At 38.3% G+C, this 21,333-nt stretch overlaps 2 protein-coding genes across 10 annotated transcripts in view; one reads left to right on the plus strand and one right to left on the minus strand.

Annotated features, from left to right (window-relative positions):
- The first annotated feature begins 1,152 nt into the window (after positions 1-1,152).
- LOC137046252 (proline-rich protein 7) lies at positions 1,153-14,622 on the plus strand. Its single transcript, XM_067423390.1, has 3 exons — positions 1,153-1,462; positions 2,803-3,615; positions 9,074-14,622. The coding sequence occupies exons 2-3, from the start codon at positions 3,315-3,317 to the stop codon at positions 9,505-9,507; spliced, it is 735 nt and encodes a 244-aa protein (XP_067279491.1). The 5' UTR covers positions 1,153-1,462; positions 2,803-3,314; the 3' UTR covers positions 9,508-14,622.
- A 75-nt stretch (positions 14,623-14,697) lies between these two features.
- dbn1 (drebrin 1) overlaps positions 14,698-21,333 on the minus strand; it is a 130,914-nt gene continuing 124,278 nt past the window's right edge. For all 9 annotated transcript variants that reach the window (XM_067423387.1, XM_067423386.1, XM_067423385.1 and 6 more), the window contains one exon: positions 14,698-18,435. In XM_067423387.1, coding sequence (XP_067279488.1) covers positions 18,383-18,435 — 53 coding nt within the window. In that variant the 3' untranslated portion in view covers positions 14,698-18,382. The remainder of the gene's footprint in view (positions 18,436-21,333) is intronic.

Genomic DNA, 21,333 nt, shown 5'->3' on the forward strand with positions numbered 1-21,333 from the left:
GGCCCGGTTTCACAGACAGGGCTTAGACTAAGCCAGGATTAAACCTTAGTTCAGTTAGGGCATTTAAGGGGCTTTTATAAACGTGCCCTAGAAAAACATATTACTGGAGTGTATCTTGAGACAAAATACTTTCAGTTAAAACAGCTCAAACAGCTTTTTCTGTGACTAGCTTAAAAAATGTCTGTAAAAAAAACCTGGGGAATTTTCCTTCACCAATAATTCTCCCTTAATTTTTAATTAGGCTTCACCTCAGGACCAAACAAACAAATGTTTGCACTGTTGAATAAGGCATTTTGTGGAGCAGCTGGGGTCGATCTGTGTCAAACAATTGTGCACTTAAAATACGTCTAATAGCCGTCGAAACGGAGCAACGACGTCTAAGCTAAAACAAGGCAACATTTGGGCTGTCAGTGAAAATGTAATAGACGTCTAACCATGGACCAGGAACATCAACAAACAAATCATATAACAAAAATGAAACTAAACACTTTGTAATCACGGTTGACTTTGCTTACATGATGGAATATCATACATCTCGCAAGTAAAACGACATGTAACAAAATTCAAGGTTATTTTGGCTTGAAGTGGGTTACTATATCCGGTCTATAGTTAACCTTAGGGTGAAATGACAGCTATTGTTGCTGGGTTTGTACTCAGCACCTTTCTTCCGCATACACTCAATCATAGTTTGATTTATGATGCGACCATGGGTTGTAAAAACCTGGGTCCCCAAGGTCGAAGTTGAAAAACAATGTTTTTCTGAAAATTTGTCACTTGACTTGGTGCCTTCATTTTATGTGAGTAGCCTATCATTTTAAATGCATTTCTCGATGGTGCTTGCTATGTGTAAAATAATTGAGTGCACCTTTAATAGTCACATCAACGGCTCTTTCCATCCAGTGAGAAGCATTATTGTGAAACACACCGAAGAGATTATTGATATCATTATTGAAGTACTTCGACTTCATTTAACCAAACAATCCCAACCACATCATAAACATGACTGATGCAGACACAACAAAACAATCCTATTCAGACAAAACCGTGCCTCCCAGTCACTTTGTTCTACAAACAGTTAAAAAGGAGGAGCGAACATGTCAGTTTGTTTAGAGAACCGTTATTCTCAATTTGATACACACACAGAGTTCTCGCTCGTGAAAGGGGCAGCGCATCTCGCGCAGAGCGCCAATGTGGGTGTTTCATGACGCGCGCGCGCGCTCAATTACAGGTGTCCATTAACCACCGCGCGCATCACGACCAAGGAATGAACACGAAACGCTTTCTGTTTATCTGCAAACATTAGTGAAGACACTAAAAAACGCGCATATACGGACAAGTGTGCTATTAACATCCTGTGCCACTGACAACAACCGCAACTTTATTTGGATGGAGTCACGTCCCGACCATTGCGACGGTGTCACGCGTCTGGAAATCAACATCGTGACTGGAGGACGCTTTTCATGTAAGTACGAGCTTATAGGAGCATATTTGTTTCTATTTTAAAATTATGAACTCAAACATATTGTAGGAGGTTAAAGGTATTACACGCCTAATAAAAATGCCATATGTGAAGATGTTCAAATACTTGAATGTTATAGTTTACTCTTTGTAATATAATATGATGTTTATCTGTCATTACCAATTGCGCCTTTTTCCATAAACATCACCCACCTGCGAGGCTGCATATAATCACTGATATATTAAACGAACGTTTATTTATGGATTTATTAATTTAATCTGATGCTGTTACATGGGCATATGACTACCAAAACACTGAAAACTGTTGTAATTAAAGAAAAACAACACATTCCTTATTTAATTTTTTTAAACGTTTCTTAGTTATGTGATAAAATTATTTTTTTTTTTTAATGAAACGTATGCAATATGCTTTATATCAATGACATTTTGTTAATAGGGGGCATCATTGAGGTTAGGCAATGTCACATTTCTTCCTCAGTTAAGTAAGAGGTGTTGACAGCCTCCTTCTCATTCATATAATGAGAGCCAGTGTTTAATAGAGTTATCTGACCATTCCTATAAACTGAATGACTATGTTGAACAAAACCGAATGTAACCACTAGATCAGGATTGGGGGGGAATAAAAGTTTATTTAAACATTATTTATTGACCAATATTGGCACTTGTCCCCAGTGTAAAGCAGCTCTTGTAGTTACTTCAGGTAATCTATAGGTTATGTCCTCCAAAGATGACACAGCTGAATCCGTTTTTAGGGCGGTGTGTAGAGGCAATCGAAAATGGATGACCACATTTAGATGGTAACATCGGATGCCGTCAGTGATAATGAAGCAGGACAAAGATTTAATCTGCTTCCTCAAGGTCACCGAGATCTCGGATAGAGATGTGAATGTCTGTAGGAAATAAAGTGTTTACTAGATCATTTTTACTAGCTCAGAACTGGTTACATACGTTGTCTTAATTTAAGTGATAAAATTACATATTTATCCACAGTCAAGAGCTATCATTAACAGCTGAAGAGGTGCCATGTTGAAAGCCATCATTAATGTTCAAGCAGTCTTAAAATACATTAGTGAATGAAAACTCATTCTTTGACACCATTTCTTTACAATCTTTCTGGAAAACTACGTGTACTACCACTCACTCAATGTATGATATTGATACTTACCCCCTAAAGTCATTGTGAGAGTTGTGCTTGAACAGCTGAGGTTAATTATGAAATGGGCCGTCGTGTGTGAAATATTAAGGGTCTGTGTTTTGAAAATATGACAAGTTCCTAACTTATGACGGTTGCCCCCTTCTATGTTCTTTCCCTTTGTTGAGCAGCGTGACTGCTGATGTCCTCTGGAGATCTAAAGAGCCCTGATCTGCTCAGCGGAGGATCGCAACACAGGAGGAGACCCAGGCACTGTGAGACGTTAGCATTCCCTCATTGCACCAGCTGTCAGGAAAGAGCATCTGCAGATATTCATTTCGTCTTGTGAAAGAGCCCCTGGAGGACCTTCGGGCATTGCCTCTTCAGTTTCACTTTTGCAATATATCGGACATCTTGTGTTTTCGTGGAATCTGCATCGAGTGAAACCGGGTCACTTTCTTTGACCTTTGGCCAGTGGGAAACCTTTCCGTTGGTTAACTTTGAAGAAAAAAATATGAGCTCAGCAAATGGTTGGGTAGACTCTTAATGAGTTTAAACAACAGGATTCATAGAAATATGACAGCTATGGTCTGTTCATGTGCTTTGAGACTTGGTGCGTGAACTTGACAACAGAACCAGCCTTTGAGACTTTAAATCTTCCCACTGGATCCTGGAGGGCACATACTTTATCAAGGTGATCATCATGGTGATGTCGCAGGGCACCTATACATTTTTGGCATGCTTTGCCGGCTTCTGGCTGATCTGGGCTCTCATTGTCATGCTTTGCTGCTTTTGCAGCTTCGCCCAGCGCAAGCTGAAGCGCCGGCGTGAAGAGAGGCTGAGGGAACAGTGCCTGCGGGCGCTGGAGATGGAGCCTCTGGACTGCACCGGAGGGGGATACCCTCCTAGAGAGCCTCCTCAGTTCTGCCCTTCAATTCAAATGATGTCTCCACAGCTGCCTGTTACTCACACTCTCCCTCAATCAAACTGGACTGTCCCTGAAGGTAGGATGTTTAAACAAGCTCAATCATTCAATGCAGCTTTGTCTGCAACCAGGGATATGGGGACTATTTAACTGAGGAGGCACGTAGATGTTTCTACATTCATACACCCACACACATATTTTTGGAAGAAAAACATTTATTTTCAGAGAGCCATGACTTTTATGAAATCAAAATTTGAGACATTTAGCCATAGGGCAAGATTGACTAAACAGGGCAATTTGGCGTGAGAACGCAATTCCAAAATAATGCAGATGGGAGTGGGAAGTTCTGCGTGTGATCTTGTGATGAAGCACTAGAACACAGATGTACCCAGATTTCCATAATGACAATCCACCAAGGGCAATGGAAATTAATATATGGTCTGCTTTTTTGGGTGTAAAATAATGGCGTGAATACAAGTAAATTGATAAGCGCGTAGACAGTAAAAAACATGTATGGACTAAGCGTCCATGACGTCACCTCTGAAGAGTATTTTAGAATCCCAAAAGTGTGCGGAACCGGCCATTGCCATCTTGGCAACGTCAATTCCGGATAACAGAAAATGGGTAAAGAGGCGGGACGTGGGCGGTGCTGAGCTGAGGTGACGTGATATCTAACAGAAAGCAGACAAACGACAATCCACCTGTCACTCAAGTGGCCACGCCCTCAATTATGCAGAACTTTAAGGCTTCATATAATTTAAATGGATGTTATACAAAAAATCACCCCCCTCACAATTGTCATGAAGACCAAAAATAGCTGTACAGGCCAAAACCACAAATAGTACCAGGCTGTAAACATGTTTTTCTTTTTGCTCTAAAGTTGAGCATTTTAAATCAGCACTAGGTAACTTTTCAACCTTCATAATATATTTTTTAAGACTCTTGTGATGATAAATCGACTTACAGTAGGTTGAATGACACGTCTGCCATAGCCTGATGGGGTCTGTATTGTTTTTAATCGTACTTTTAAACTTCGGGTTTCGGGTAGTAACCCGAGGAAAAAAAAGAACTACAAAATTCGACTGCTTTACGGCATATACGTCACTTCCACCAACACACACACTTCCTTACATTCGGACGTGCGAGCCCAACTTTGTTCGTCGGATAATATAGTCATGTCCAAAGCAGCAGAGACAAATAAGAAAGAAAAGGTTTTGTTGGAGGAAAGCAATAAGAGGAAATGAAAAAGTGATGTGATTAAAGGCAGGACGAGGATCAACATGTGACCAGCGTTTGCTCGTCGGCGTGAGCTGAAGGAGGCGTGCCCGACCGATGCTGTCATGCTTGTTACGGTGAGCTACCACTCAAACATTGAACTGAAGTATCATATAGATTCTGTAAAACGCTAACCAATAGACTACTATAATGACGCTGGCTTGTAAACGTGAGCATCGTGATTATTTGGCGTTTGAAAAAAATAAAACCCATGAAATTATAGTCATATGACATGCTGAAACATATGCCACTGACTGTAACGTTACCTGGGATGAAGACATTTCACACACGCCGCCAGAAGAACTCCTCTTGCAGTGTTCAGGGGCACTGTTAGTGCTGCACCGACCCGCGGGACACTTTTATGAAGTTATTTGGCTCGCACCGCACCACTGTATATATTTTTACAACCCGCCCCTCACCCGCGACCATTAAATTGACATACGGGGTCCGCGGGTTATGAGACGACCCACGCATCACTAGTTCAGGGCTATCAGGGTTGTCATGTCAACAAATGCATGCGCGATGGCATCCCCTGTTGTAGGATGACAGTTCTTACGACAGTAGTTGAGGACATTATTTTTTCCAAAATGTAGGGGGACCCAGAGAGCAAAAGTAGCCAAGTGCGGCTTTAACATGGGGCTCAATGTGATTCTGCTCTCTTTTGGAGCCTGTCCCTAGTGGCCAGTCAATGAATTGCAGTTAAAGTTCAAGAGAAACTGGGGGAGGTTGCCGTTTGAAGCAAACCTTAGTAAATCACCTGATGATTCATTTAAATACTCTCCTCCCTTTTCAGCGCTAATTTTTCACTGTGTATCTTTAGTTTTTTTAAGCATTAGTAAATCATTGCCCCCAAGTCTATTAACAACTTTTAGTAGAATATAAGCAAAATAACTAAAACAAGGACTATGACAAATGTTTTGATATGTCCTTCTCCAGCTTTCGGGTTTGTTGTAAATACGCATAAAATTTTATGTGACCATGGTCAATTTTCAATTAATTCTTACGCCCTTTCCTTCTCATGTTTAATATCTCTTAGTTATCAGTCTGAGAATATATTTTGTAATTGTATTGAGTTTTACACATTTTGAGGTTACTGGTTTGTTAAATGTCTTTACCCTCTTCTGACTTTTAAGATTTTAAACTACATCCACTAAACTCAGCACAGTCATTTAAGCTAACTTACCATGCATTCACACCATTGCCGGCGAGAGCATCAAAGTGACCAGAAGTCATTCATTTTCAATGTTAGCCGGCGAAGAGCTGTGGTGCGTCTTGGGTTATGTGGGCATTGAGGAGTTTTAAAGGTTCAGTGTGTAGTATTTATGAGGATCTATTGATAGTAACACAATATAATATACAAAACTATGTTTTCATTGGACTATAAAGACCTTACATAATGTACCATTAAGTTTTAGAAAGAGCCATTTCTATCCACATACACCACAGGTCCCCTTACAGTGTAATCGGCATTTTGCACCATCATGTTTCTAAAGCATCCCTAAACGGACAAACTTCTCTACAGAGTGCTAGTTGCTCTCTGCTCTCTCCGATGACAAAATGTGTGTCCTGTGTCGACCACCGTAGCTTATTTATGTGCTCCGGGTGGGGGTAAAATTAACAACCTCACCGCTAGATGCTAAACACCACACACTACACACTTGTCATGTTATCTTTATGGTAATGAGCTATGACACGGTTCGGCGGCAATACAAACCGGAATGTAGAAGTCCCCCGCTTGAGAGGATTCCAGAGAAAGCAGACGGGTAACTTTGGTTACGACCAATCATTAGTTCCCTCTTGTCCGCAGGTTGAGCAATGTCACACCAAACTTGGTGATCTATATTGATGTGACTTTTATAAGAAGCGCAACACTATTATAGGTAACATTTTCACCCTAGAATGCTTGTTTTTCAGCCGGAATGCAATTCAGTTGCTCAAAACAACAGATTTGACCAATTGCATTAAGGCTACACTTCAACCAGGACAGTTATTGTAATGTAGGCAACACAAAAATTGATTTTAATGTTAAATAAAGACCAAGGCTGGTCACCTATAAACTTCATGTTGAAATTAGACTAACACTTAACCGTGAACACAAAAGCCACACCACACAAATGGCTTTTACTTGGTTTATTTCATTAGCAAACATGTAGCTATAATTGTTAAATTCTTTCCATAGATCAATTTGTGGACCATACTTGTGGACAGTCTGTACGGATACAGATCAATGTGATTGTTTGCTTTGCAGCCCATTTAAATAAAGTTTATAAAAAGACCAAACATTCGATTTACATCAGAGCGTCCACAAATCTTTCTTCAGCTTTGTTGGCAGGGCAGCCATAGTGAATTTTGACGCTCTCGCTGGCGCCGGTGTGAATGCACAGTTAGTGCTCTGTCTCTTACTAATCAGACATTTCCTATTAAAATTCCTACTGACTTCCACTTCAACACTAATGGCATATAATCTAAGACTTTGAATCATTTAAAGTGCATAGAGCTTAACCAAATAGCTTTTTAAACTTCCCTGTTGAAAAACCCAGCACCAGCATAAGGTATGTTTTGCATGCCCCAGCATGGGAAGCCTACACCATCTCATTTTAGCTTGAGAACAGCATGATTAGACATGATCCCCCTGCTAAAGCTGTGCTATATCAGCATAAACCAGTCTGGACAGACATGAAATAATGAAAAATATTATGCTGGTTTATCAGAAGGGTGCTAAAGACAGAGTCAACTTACCATTTCCATTTAGAATGATCATCTTTCAAATAGCGATCAGTATAATACAATAACCAAGCAGAGGATGCTACACATGTATTACCTTTTATTAATACATTATACATGTTTCAACACTGTTTACCAAGCAATTAAGAGCAACTAAGATCATCCATCTTCTAAGGGCTGTACATCTAAAAACCTCCACTCCTCACAAAGTGTTGGCAGCACAAGCTGCATTCTTTCATGTATGACATGGTAACAGTGAGTCTTGTGTGGGTGTTGTGTAGGCATACGAGTACAGTACCGAGCTAGCAGCAGCTAGAGCCGGGCTAATCATTTGCTTTGGCTGCCAGAGATGGTGGATCCCCAGCCATGGGCAAAGAATGTCCCTTTAAACCTGTGCCAAACACACAGGATGGATGACTGCACATTAAAACAGGGCCTGAGTAATAAGTCAGCTCATAAAAGAGTAAGAGTCAGAAAGAATTCTGCTCTTTAAAGGGACTTTGTATTACTTTACAACAACAGCCTCATTTTGTGCTCCTGTGACCATATGAGAAAATGGTCTTTGATATGATCTGAAAGTATAAAGAATGTGTATGAATTTTAATTGAAGTCCATAAAAGTGCATCTATCCATCATGCTTCACACGGCTCCTGGGGGTTAATAAAGGGCTTCTGAAGCAAAGTGGCGCATTTGTGTAACACATATCAATATCCACATTTAAAACTTTATAGACTAAAATAACTAACTTTATTGCCGCATGCAATAAAGATAGAGCAAAACAAAACACCGGTCATGAATTCTCATGAGTCTAAAACGAGAATTTTTAAAGTGAAATGGCTGAGGCTTTTAATATAAGAGAAGAGTTTGTTGCCCAGCACTATCTCCTTCCCATTTTCGATGTAATTTTCTGCTAAATCGTTTAACTTCAATATACCAAAATATGCAGTGTCTAAACTGCAAACTGGGCCAAAAATCACTTAATTTCTCTAACCAAGTTGGGTTAGCAATGCAGTTTTTAGAAGCCTCTATTTGCTGTAATCCTATATCAAAACACCATGATAATTAAGAAATGCTAGCTCATAGGACTGCTAACCCCCAAGGACTTTCTTACGGTTAGCTTTCATTTTCGATTCTAGTAAAAACACAGATAATAAGGGGAAAACACTGCCTAGTCACAGCCAAACACATTCTTATCTCTGACCTCAATATGCTGGTTATCACTTTCCTCCACAAAATAAAATCTATCCTAGCTTTCATTTTAGAGTGAGAGGTGACCTTGGCGGAAACGATAAAAGCTTCAGTTCATCTACCCTCCTCTGATAAAATAGATCAAAGCCCTCATTTATGATGTCTAATGTCCTCTAAAAACTTTATGCAGAGGTTTTTTATCTGATAAATTGATTTATTGTGTATGTTTAATGATATCTGGGCTGACTTTAAAAAAGAAAGGAACACAATATATTGGGGTCATGAGGAAACAATGAGCAATTCAAATCTTGCAGTGTTCTTTCTGACCCTTGATCCTTTTTTTCCATCAGACACAGATGTCTTTGGAAAACCTCCATGCTACGAAGAGGCCGTATTGATGGAGGACCCGCCGCCCCCTTACAGTGAAGTTCTGGCAGACCCTAGGGGGGGAACTTACACCAAACCTACAACCAGGTCCTCTAGAGAGCACCAGGAGTCAGAGACCAGCAAGATGGCCCCTGTGACTGTGTTTCCAGAACGTGGATACTCTTCCCTCATACGCCTGCCTTCGGCCAGACGCTGGGACTCACTGGGGCACCTCCTGTCCACCATGGACCTCAACCACAACAATCTGCCAGTCGAGCCCCAGGCCTCTGCCATCGCCACCATGCCTCGTGAGGGCCGGACTCACACAGACTTGGGCTTGCGGGGACTCCGCAGTCTGGATCAACACTATGGTTTGCCCACCGCCTTTCCCCTTCTGGGTCGAAGCACAGCGGTATGAGCCAACAAAAACAGACCTACGAACCACTCTCTGGAACACTCACAATGCTGAGTCATATGTGGTCTGAAGAGTTTGCCAGAGGCGTTTCGAACACTGTCATTTGGGGGCAAAAACAGTTTAGGATGATTCAGCTTTGTTCAGGGGTTCATTTGTAGATCCATCACACTCGCTTTTCTCTCTCGTTCTCTCCGTGGCATCTTTGCCTGATGCAGAGCAGCAGCTATTATGTGAATGCTGTTGCCATGGCTCCCAGGAGCTGTCTGCAGCCCACCAACGCCTCGCCCCTCACGTCCTCTTTTCCTCCTTTCTCATCTGCGGCTCACTGATATAATACAAATGACATTTCAAACCCTGTCTTTGTAAAACAGGGTGAAACACAGAAGTGCGACATAGCGAAATGACAGCGGTTGCGCCGTACCGTAGCTACACGATGCTGCTCGGCTGTACAAATTGATGTTTTATAAACTGGAAAACAATACCTGGCATCTCTTTTCTAGATCTCGAGAAGGAGTCTGAACTTTGGGGGTGGAAAAGCTTCAAAGCAATCTCAATTTGTTCCTCAAAAGGAAGTTGTTGCCTGAGGAGTTGCAATTTTTGAAACATGTCTGTAGTGTCCATTGGAGAAAGTTTTAATGCTTTTAATGCATTACCATGCGGGTACAATGAGAAACTGCCTTTAATTTCACGTCAGTAGTACTCTTTTTTACAGATTCTGATTCTCTGTATGAATAATCCATCCTCCTGAAGTGCTCAGATTGATAATAGCACCTTGTTTGTAATGACCTGTGAATGGGATTTGTCAACATTTTCAAGCATCTCCATGTTGCCCACGGTACTTCCTGCTGTTGTTGCAGCCACATGTGGGATTTCCGACATTTATTTAACAAACCGCATTCATTTAATGGTGCTTCTTCTAGTTAGACCAACTCAGTCTCTTTTGCCTTGCTGTTTTTTCCCCTGTAATCAATGTCGTGATTGCTGCATTGTGAAAATGCTTGATTTCATCCCTCCACCTTTTACACCCATCATTTCTATGTGTTTCCATGCCCTTAAACGATTCTACCTCAAATCCATCTAATGGCTGTCTTTGTCAGTTTCCCAGCATATAACACTGCTTTCATGCATGTGCTGGATGCTTTCAAATGACATTTGATTAAAATAAGCTCTATTTTGGAAATGTGAAAAAGCAATTAGCGCCATGTGTGAGCTCACGTTCAGCACAATGCTTTTACTACATCATAGTGATGTCTATACTTAATTATTTTTAAATTGCGCAGCAATTACTAGACCGTCCGGAAATCACAAAAGCATAAAGGAATCATACTTCCCCAAACCCACATAACAAAGACTTGGTGTACAAGGCATTGTTCCCTCCTTCATTATAACCTGTGACGAATATAATATTTATTACTTTTTATCCCTACAAAGATAAAACAGTAAACCCATGTCAAATGTTGGAAATCGAAAAACAAGTGCTGCTTTTTTATGTAAATGACAGAATGAAGGTGGGTTCGTTGGACAAATTGATTCTTTTGAAAAGGTTAATGAGGAAAAATGCCTTGAGTACCTACTAAAATGCTGAAGTACACCCTACTCTCTTTTTGAAATAAAAATAAGAATGTCCTGGAGAAATGGCTAAATGTTGACCAATTCAGGGGAAATATTCATATTTGAGACAGAACAAAATACAAAATTGTGCTTGCACTTTATTTTACAGTATGTGCACTTACGGAGTACTTACCTAAGAAAAACTGGGTAATATAAGTTAACTACATTAGCTAAGGGTAGGTTCAGGGTTAGTACCTAGTTATTACCCAGTTATTGCAAATAATATAATATGTACAAAGTATGTACATGGGAAACAGGACTGTAAAATAGTGCTACCAAAATTGTACAAAGAAAGACAATCAATGATATTTACTGCACCTTAACGTAATTTCAAAAACACCACTTACACTTTCAAAGTTACACTATGGCATTAAATGTGACTAGGGACAAGCAGGGCACAACCTAACGCAGGACTATAGCTGTAACACACTTGTTTTAAATATCACACATGCTAGCATGACAAAACTTAGTGTATTTACTAGTTTCCATATCTACACCATATAGAGCAAAAATTGTGCCAACCTTCTGAAATCTTTGGAAGGTATCACTGTACATTTATATAATTATTGCAAAAGTAAATCTCTAACTTAAGTTAATTTTTCCTCTTTGTTTTTTGTGTTTATTTTTTAATCTTATTTGAATCACATTTCTTATTATCTAACAGGTGAGACAGTTCTTTAATGTTTTGCTAACTAGCAGAAGACTCTAACCAGGTTTAAGTCCCAGTTGTTCTATTCCATACAATTGACATTATTAACTTTTATGAATTTCTATTAAGAAAACCATTAAAAGCAGGCAAATAAAGATTGAGAGAAAGAACCTGAATTATTATTATTATAATTATTTCAAGAAATGTACAGCATTCATACAGCCCAGTCTATTTGTCTCCTGTGTGGAGGGAGGAGAGTGTTGTGTTCAGCTCTGTGTTTCTTTCTTTCTTTTTGAATGTGTCTCTTCATCTCTTTGGCTGCATTGTTTTGACTTATGCTGTATAGTTGTGTTTTCCCGTGTTTTTCGCTGTCATACTCCACAATTATTTTATTTTGAATTTCATATTTTATATGAAAATATTTGATTTTGTTGACAGAAGATTCTAGTTTGTCTTTGATTCGATCAGATAACATTTTAAGCTGCCCTATGGTCATGTTAAAATGTGCCCCTCACGGTACAAAATGCCCTACCTATGGGGCATGTTGTCACACTTCACTTCCACTCTTTTGGCATATACAATGAAAGAAGTATACGCTGTATTAATTAAACAAGACAACACATTTGTACCAGACCTGTGGGAAGTTAATTTGGAAAAACGTGTGCACTTTTCACACTGCACTCAACCCTGGGTTTGTCTTTCTTAACCCTGCTTTTAACCCCAGGTAAAGGAACGTTTCACACACGTCTTTTAAAAGGGGGTTTTGCTTTTTACACAGGGTTATAAAACCCTGCTCTGGAGGGCTTGCTCTGCTCTGCATTGCTTTTGCGTGTTAATGCCACATTGCAGTGCCAAACTACAGTGCTAAACGATCAAAGACTTTATATACAGGAAGATAGTGCGCTCTGATTAATTATGTAGAGGAGAAAGTGCTACACCCAATATGGAGAATAAGACTTCTAAATAAAAGAGCCGATTATGATTAGTAAAGTCATCGCGTCACTGCAGCTGCCGTAAGAAGCTCCGGTTGCTATAGAAACTGTTGTGAGACTTGCGCATAAGCTTTGTCCATGCTGAAAAGTTCAGTCATGATTTGAGCATTTAGAAAGAAAAATGTAAATGAGAGTAGTCAGATTTCAAATATGAAATTTAATGGTAAGCTTGGCGAACAGTTTTGGAAATTTTGATGTTTCCCCTTCCAAAGAGATAGGAGCTGTACTTGCATCCCCAAAAAGCTTTTTAAAAATGGCCGCTGAGTGAAATGACTTGTCTTAAAGGGACTTTGGAAATGATGAGTTGTTATATGAGTCTAATAAAAAATAGATGCTTAGCAATGGACAAACAATCATGTCGTATATTAATGTGCTTTGGGCAGTCAGGAGAACACTGTGCAACAGTTGTTTCTATGATTGGAAAAAAATTGCGATGGAAAATGCAACAATTGGCATGTGGAGACCATTTCATACTTACATTTTAGGCCGCGTGTCCACCATTTAGTCATTTTGTAAGCAGTACCTTTTTTTTTAGTTGAGATGATTTGCTTGCTATGATACGACATTTCCGTGGAAGGGTTACTAATATCTCATTTCACAGGTAGATTGTTTCTGAATTGTCTCTTTATAAAAATGTCAACACGTAACGCTTCGTTACACTCCTGCCGTTCTAAAAACATGACGCTCCCATTGAAAACAATTGGAAAAATATGCTAGCCGTGTGGAAAAAAATGCTTTGGTGGGCACAAAAAAAACTATATTACAGTCAGAAATGTGTAATATGAGGACGTGCAATGTTATACAGGAAACGGTTACAGTTACAGACTTTATGTAAACAGGTCACGTTTGTCCAGTCAGTGACACAGGCACCGCGAATATGCAAATAAGGACGTTAACCCAGGGTTTAGGAATGTACAGTATGAAACGCCACTTTATAAATACCAGGAACTGATTGTGATCCCCGGGTAAATTATAAGCAGTGTGAAACGTAAAGCAAGATAGCCCAGGATTCAGTTTAGAATGACCCAGGGTTAACTATTTGAAGTGTGAAAAGCCCTAAAGTAGATTTACACACACTGAGAATGAAAGTCAAGAAGTGTTAGGTTGTGCCCTGCTCTCCTCGACAGTCAACCCCCAAATACTTCCACTGTAAAATGAATCCGTTGGAATGGTTTGATTATTCTTTTTGGAGAGTAAAGTTGTTTTAAAATGATTGTGTTTTTTCCCCCCCACACTGTTTTATATATTACGTTCCATCACAACAGAAGCTAAAGACAGAGATGTAAACTGCCTTCTCTCTGCCAGCAATGTGTTGCTAAGCGACCGTAGCAGAGCCGTGTGAATCTGTTTGCATAGATGAAGTGAGCAGCACCGTCACTGCTCTGGTACACAGCCTTCTCACGTCCACTATGATAAGTGGATCGTGGTCTGCAAATTAGCATACAGTTTACATTATGTACCAAATGCACCCCATTTGTGCCATTTTCAATGAAAGCCGTCATCAAGACGCTCTGATGTATCAATCAAAAGGGTTTTTGTGCGTAAATCTCTTTTGATCTGGAGAGAGTCTCAATTTAGGCCCAATTTGTTCCTATTTGACACCAGATTTACACTCCAGATTTTCTATAGCACATTTTCTTTCCTGTCACTTGAACTGTGAATGGCAAACTGTGAACGTGTATCATGCAATGTTCATGTAGCCTGCAAAGTGTGCTTGTGTATGCGAACACACAATAATCGGAGTTGTACTAATTCATAGCTGCTATATATTTCAATGTTCATGTGAGGATTTTCCTATACACGATACGCAAACAGGGCCCAGTGAATGCCGAACATATCTGATTAATAAAACTGAGGTACAACGTCTTAAGTTATGATGACAGTGTTTCAACATTTCTGTGTCAGTTTGGTTGCAGACAGAAAAACAAAAGTTTTCTGAAGGATTTTTAAGTCTTTTATTAACATACATAAGCACATAGCATGTCACAAAAGATCTTGTGCTTGTTTCAAAAACAGCGTGTGAGAAGCGGACGGAAAAAAAGGAAGAGATAGAAAAAAAATTATTAAAAAAGAACTTTCAGGAGTTGCTAAGCCTTGCTTCAGGGGCAAAGAAGAAATTACTGTAGTAGAACAGTAGTAGTAATAGTAATAATAGTAGTGGTGGTAGTAGTAGTAGTCTCCTAGTAGTTTAAGGGAGGAAGAGAATAATAATCACTACTAAGGAGGTCGGAGGGTGAACAGGAATACACGGAAGTCGTTTCAAAAGGGGCTAAGTTACTGTTAAAGATGCGGGTTACTTCCTATTAGGTTTCATACCGAGCAACCTAGATTTATCTCTCACCAAAGAAATGCAAGAAACCCAATCCAAACGTACGCCGACTCCCGTTTTTCATGGGTGCTGAACCAATACATGTTAGTACATTTTATATGAGCACAAAATTAGAGCTATTTACACAGCAATACTATTAGTTTAGTCTTATTGCTCGCTTTTCCACTCCCCCCCAAAAAAGCCAAGATGTTGTGTTATGGCTTTTCAACATGACTAAAAGTATGAGGAAGACAGTGATAACTTAGCGGTTAAGGATGTGGGCGGGTACAACAAAGATTTCAGTTTGAGTCAGTGTTGAGTTAGTGAGATAACGTCTCACCATTCTGCCCTTGAGAAAGCTGATGTGTCCCTGCACTTGTCCATGTGTAAAAGTCAGTTCGAAAATCCAAATTTGATTTCAAGGTTTGTAATAATTTGAATTTTTTTATAAAAAAGAAAAGAAAAGAAAAAAGACATCCATAAGGAGGGGGAAGGGGGATTATAAGGGTCATATTTCAATTCAATAATGGGGTTTAACGGGGCTTGAAATGTGTAATTACAAGTAGTTTCCTTCCTTTCGAGCATAAAACTAAAAGGTTCAAAATCACATCCACGATAAATCAAGGTCAAGGCCATACTCTACACAAGAACACAAACACAAATGATTCGGTTTCACTCGTCTCCACTTGTTAAAATGTGTTAGAAGCACGCAATTCAGCCACGAGGGTTATAATCAGCATTAGCATAAATCATCTTCTGTAAGACACTACTGTCATAATGGAGGGACAGTTTGAATCTTGGTAAGCAAGTTTACTTTGATAATAGCAAACTGAAGGTAATTATTTTGGTTTCTTAAAAGGATAGTTCACCCAACAATGAAAATTCTGTCATCATTTACTCCACCTGTATGTTGTCAATATTTTGAAGAATGTTGGTAACCAAAAAACTAGGGATGCATCAATATGAAGATTTTGGCTAATAACGATAACCGATAATCCTTTATATGTGAAAGCCGATAACTGATGGCTGATAAATCTAAATACAATTTTTTTATATAATTTGAGAGCCTGATTACAAAAAGAAAATGCTCACAATTAAAAGCCATGTCCCAAGCAACACAAATCAAACACAGTAGATTAGTTTGTATCAGTGTAAGTTTTAAAATTATTTTTACTATCAAATAAAATCTATTGCCTTACAAATAAATAAAATAATGCTTGCGTACAAATAATCAAAATGCATGTGCCATGAATAAATAAACTGTAATATCCTCCGCATGAACAATAATGAAGTGATTTTAATTAAACCATATTGTTAGTGAAAATAATGAGAGGAATAAAAGTGCTAGTTATTATTAATAATGCATCAATGTTTTGCAAACTAAACCTACATGATAGACATATTTCAAGCAATTCAAAATCATTATGGTGAACAATGTGTAATAATAAATTATTTAACGACTTTAATATATCGGATACATTTTCTTATTGGGCTAATACTGATAACATTAAATATTATCATGTATATCGGCCTAAACCAATATATAGTGCATCCATACAAAAAAAAGATTTAATATATCGGCCAAATTTTCTTATCAGCCAAAAACAATGACGTTAAAATGCGCATATATTGACCAATACTGATATGGTGGCCGATACTATACCAAATTTTCTTATCGGGTCAATGATGATACCGATAGCGGTAAAAATGAACATATGGTGGCCGATACGATACCACATTTTCTTATCAGGCCGATAATGATACCGATAACATTACAATTGAACATATGGTGGCTGAAACAATACTACATTTTCTTATCGGCCCGATAATTACATTAAAAATTAGCATATATCAACAGATACCAATATGGGTATTGGTACTGATATCGGTTCGGTAACGATACAGATAATGTTAAAAATTAACATTTGGTGGCCGATACAATAGCACATTTTCTTATCGGGCTGATAACAATGACTTTAAAAATGAGCATATATCGACCGATACGGATATGGTGGCAGATACAATACCAAATGTTCTTATCGGGCCGATAAGTATATTGATAGCGTTAAATTAACATATGGTGGCCGATATAATACCACATTTTCTGATCGGGCCGATAACTCTAATGTTAAAGATCAGCATACAGTACATTGGCCAATACCGATATGGTAGACGAGATATTGTGCATCCTTACAAAAAACACAGATTTCTCAAAATATCTTCTTTAATGCTCCACAGAAGAAAACGCCATACAGATTTGGAATAAGTAAATGATGACTTCTTGTGTGAACTATCACTTTGAGTACTGAGGGCTAACGCAACAGTTGCTAATGTGTACACTGGGGCTGCGAGCTTGCATTTGCGTCAATGCTTGCGTACTTATGTAGAGTATGATTCAGGCCTGAGCCTCTCCAATAATAAGAGACTTTCATCTCCCTTTATCTTTAAACTAGATGTACACACATACAGTATATGTACACACACTACCGCATATATAACTAAAACAATTCCCAAAGGAGTTCACTACAATTGTTATTGCCTAAGTTTCTCAACAAATCAAAGCTCTATTGCAGTTGTTCATAAAAAACAAAATGTCAGTTTCAGCCATTGTTTATACACATTGTCTCATATGTAGTCAAAATATACATATGCCATCTGGCGCTAAAGTCCTAAAAGGCCGTTACACCGACACGTCATACTCAAAATAATTGGCACAACACAAAATTGTTTCATAATCACATATAAACCCCCTTCATTTTCCGTTTGCTAAATATGACTGACTCAACTGAAGCTAAAATCGTGTTCTGACATGCCTTTGCTTTGACGAGGGCGAGGGTTCGACCGTCCCTGACCGATTGAGTCATCAAAGCAAAGACCCCTGTGGGCATAACACTCAAACACATGTGATTCAACTAAGCAACTAAGACTGTGGGGAACTTGATTGAACCGCTGAGCAGACCTAGGCTCAGTGCTTATGAAGGAGATAGAAACTAAAACGGTATCTAATCTGCTACTACACACACCTGTTAGGCACAGGGATCGATACAACACAGGTGAGCGCTAGAGACACACTGTGCTATAATCTGCATAGCAAAAAAAAAAAAAAGAGATCGAAATAAATAATAAACACTCTCGCACACGTACACGAACCGAAAGCGCTCATACCCACTGGCATCTTTAACAATAACCCGAGTCCTTTTCTTCTGTGGCTAACGTTGTTGTTGTTTTTTTTCTCTAAAACATTTTGATGCAAGACTTCAGTAACTGTTGTAAAATCAGTTTTCGCCGAGGTGTCGCCTCTGTTTCCTTCAGTCGCTCCTAATCATCATCTTCCATCACAGGATCTGTATCCCAGCATGTAATGTCGATTTCTGCAGAAGACAATAAGACAAACACATTATATTAGGATTGAGATGCACCGTAACGGCCAATAATTAAGCAAATTATGTTGCTGTAATATGGTGACCTGCCCGGTACACATTTTTTTTTATTTACTAATGACCCGTCATACTAAGGGGTGTTGACAAACCAGGTCTTTTATATTTAAATAAACCCATATAAAAAAATGTGTTATTTAAAATAAAATTAACTGATATATATATACAGTCTTGTTCAAAATAATAGCAGTACAATGTGACTAACCAGAATAATCAAGGTTTTTAGTATATATTTTTTTTTGCTACGTGGCAAACAAGTTACCAGTAGGTTCAGTAGATTGTCAGAAAACAAACAAGACCCAGCATTCATGATATGCACGCTCTTAAGGCTGTGCAATTGGGCAATTAGTTGAAAGGGGTGTGTTCAAAAAAATAGCAGTGTCTACCTTTGACTGTACAAACTCAAAACTATTTTGTACAAACTTTTTTTTTCTTTTTCTGGGATTTAGCAATCCTGTGAATCACTAAACTAATATTTAGTTGTATGACCACAGTTTTTTAAAACTGTTTGACATCTGTGTGGCATGGAGTCAACCAACTTGTGGCACCTCTCAGCTGTTATTCCACTCCATGATTCTTTAACAACATTCCACAATTCATTCACATTTCTTGGTTTTGCTTCAGAAACAGCATTTTTGATATCACCCCACAAGTTCTCAATTGGATTAAGGTCTGGAGATTGGGCTGGCCACTCCATAACATTAATTTTGTTGGTTTGGAACCAAGACTTTGCCCGTTTACTAGTGTGTTTTGGGTCATTGTCTTGTTGAAACAACCGTTTCAAGGGCATGTCCTCTTCAGCATAGGGCAACATGACCTCTTCAAGTATTTTAACATATGCAAACTGATCCATGATCCCTGGTATGCGATAAAAAGGCCCAACACCATAGTAGGAGAAACATGCCCATATCATGATGCTTGCACCTCCATGCTTCACTGTCTTCACTGTGTACTGTGGCTTGAATTCAGAGTTTGGGGGTCGTCTCACAAACTGCCTGTGGCCCTTGGACTTAAAAAGAACAATTTTACTCTCATCAGTCCACAAAATGTTCCTCCATTTCTCTTTAGGCCAGTTGATGTGTTCTTTGGCAAATTGTAACCTCTTCTGCACATGCCTTTTTTTTAACAGAGGGACTTTGCGGGGGATTCTTGAAAATAGATTAGCTTCACACAGACGTCTTCTAACTGTCACAGTACTTACAGGTAACTCCAGACTGTCTTTGATCATCCTGGAGGTGATCATTGGCTGAGCCTTTGCCATTCTGGTTATTCTTCCATCCATTTTGATGGTTGTCTTCCGTTTTCTTCCACGTCTCTCTGGTTTTGCTCTCCATTTTAAAGGCATTGGAGATCATTTTAGCTGAACAGCCTATCATTTTTGCACCTCTTTATAGGTTTTCCCCTCTCTAATCAACTTTTTAATCAAAGTACGCTGTTCTTCTGAACAATGTCTTGAACGACCCATTTTCCTCAGCTTTCAAATGCATGTTCAACAAGTGTTGGCTTCATCCTTAAATAGGGGCCACCTGATTCACACCTGTTTCTTCACAAAATTGATGACCTCAGTGATTGAATGCCACACTGCTATTTTTTTGAACACACCCCTTTCAACTAATTCAACTAATTGCCCAATTGCACAGCCTTAAGAGCGTGCATATCATGAATGCTGGGTCTTGTTTGTTTTCTGACAATCTACTGAACCTACTGGTAACTTGTTTGCCACGTAGCAATAAAAAATATACTAAAAACCTTGATTATTCTGGTTAGTCACATTGTACTGCTATTATTTTGAACAAGACTGTATATATATATATATTATATATATACAGTATATGTACACACACAAACAAAAATATAAATATATAAAAGTATAACAATATATATGCACACACAAATCTAACACAATCTACACATAACAAACTATACAAATAACAAACTAAAAAAAAAACTAATAAAAGCATCATAAAAGCTATATGGACATTAAAAAAGTCTGATAAAATTGACAAAAGCACTTAACATATTTTACTAAAACTGTAACAACTATTATAATGAAAACAGAAAATATTAAGCTAAAAGAATAATAGTACCTCAGGGATAACAAATAACTGATACAAATATTTAAAGGGTTAGTTCACCCAAAAATGAAATTTCTTTCATTAATGACTCTAATGTCGTTCCACCTCTGTAAGACCTCCGTTCATCCTCTGAACACAGTTTAAGATATTTTAGATTTAGTCCGAAGGCTTTCTGTCCTTTGAATGTAAGTGTATGCACACCAAGGTTATTATAGTTTTGCTTTTTGAAATTAGTTTTTATTTTATTATCATTTTCAATTTTGCTACAAATTTCAGTTTAGATTTAGTTCGTTTTACAAATGGTTTTGCTAGTTTTAGTTTAGTTTTTATTTTGCAAATACATTTCTATTTAGTTTTTATTTATTTAGTTTCAGTTTTAGTTTTAGTAATTATAGTTTAGCAGAGTTACCATAATGAAGTGTAGAGACCAAATCAAGGTTTTTAATATCAGCAAAGTTTAATGTTTGCACAGATTAGAGTTTAATCTTACTAAACATCCTTAAGTGAAATCACTTGATAAACGAGCATTATTGTTTAAACCCAGGACGGTCTTACAAAACATGCATAAAGTTGGGTCTTCACCTTTGAGCAAAAAAGCTTAAGTCAAACTATGACCTAAACAAACAACGATCTGGAAATTAAAAATGAAATAAATTATATTTTGATATTAAAAAATTATATTTAATATTTTTGACATAGGCTAATACTCAGAGGATCTATCTTAAAGAACGAAATAAATGCAACGTAAAATATAAAA

This window comes from Pseudorasbora parva, chromosome 18, assembly GCF_024679245.1.
Source record: "Pseudorasbora parva isolate DD20220531a chromosome 18, ASM2467924v1, whole genome shotgun sequence".
Classification (NCBI taxonomy): Eukaryota; Metazoa; Chordata; class Actinopteri; order Cypriniformes; family Gobionidae; genus Pseudorasbora; species Pseudorasbora parva.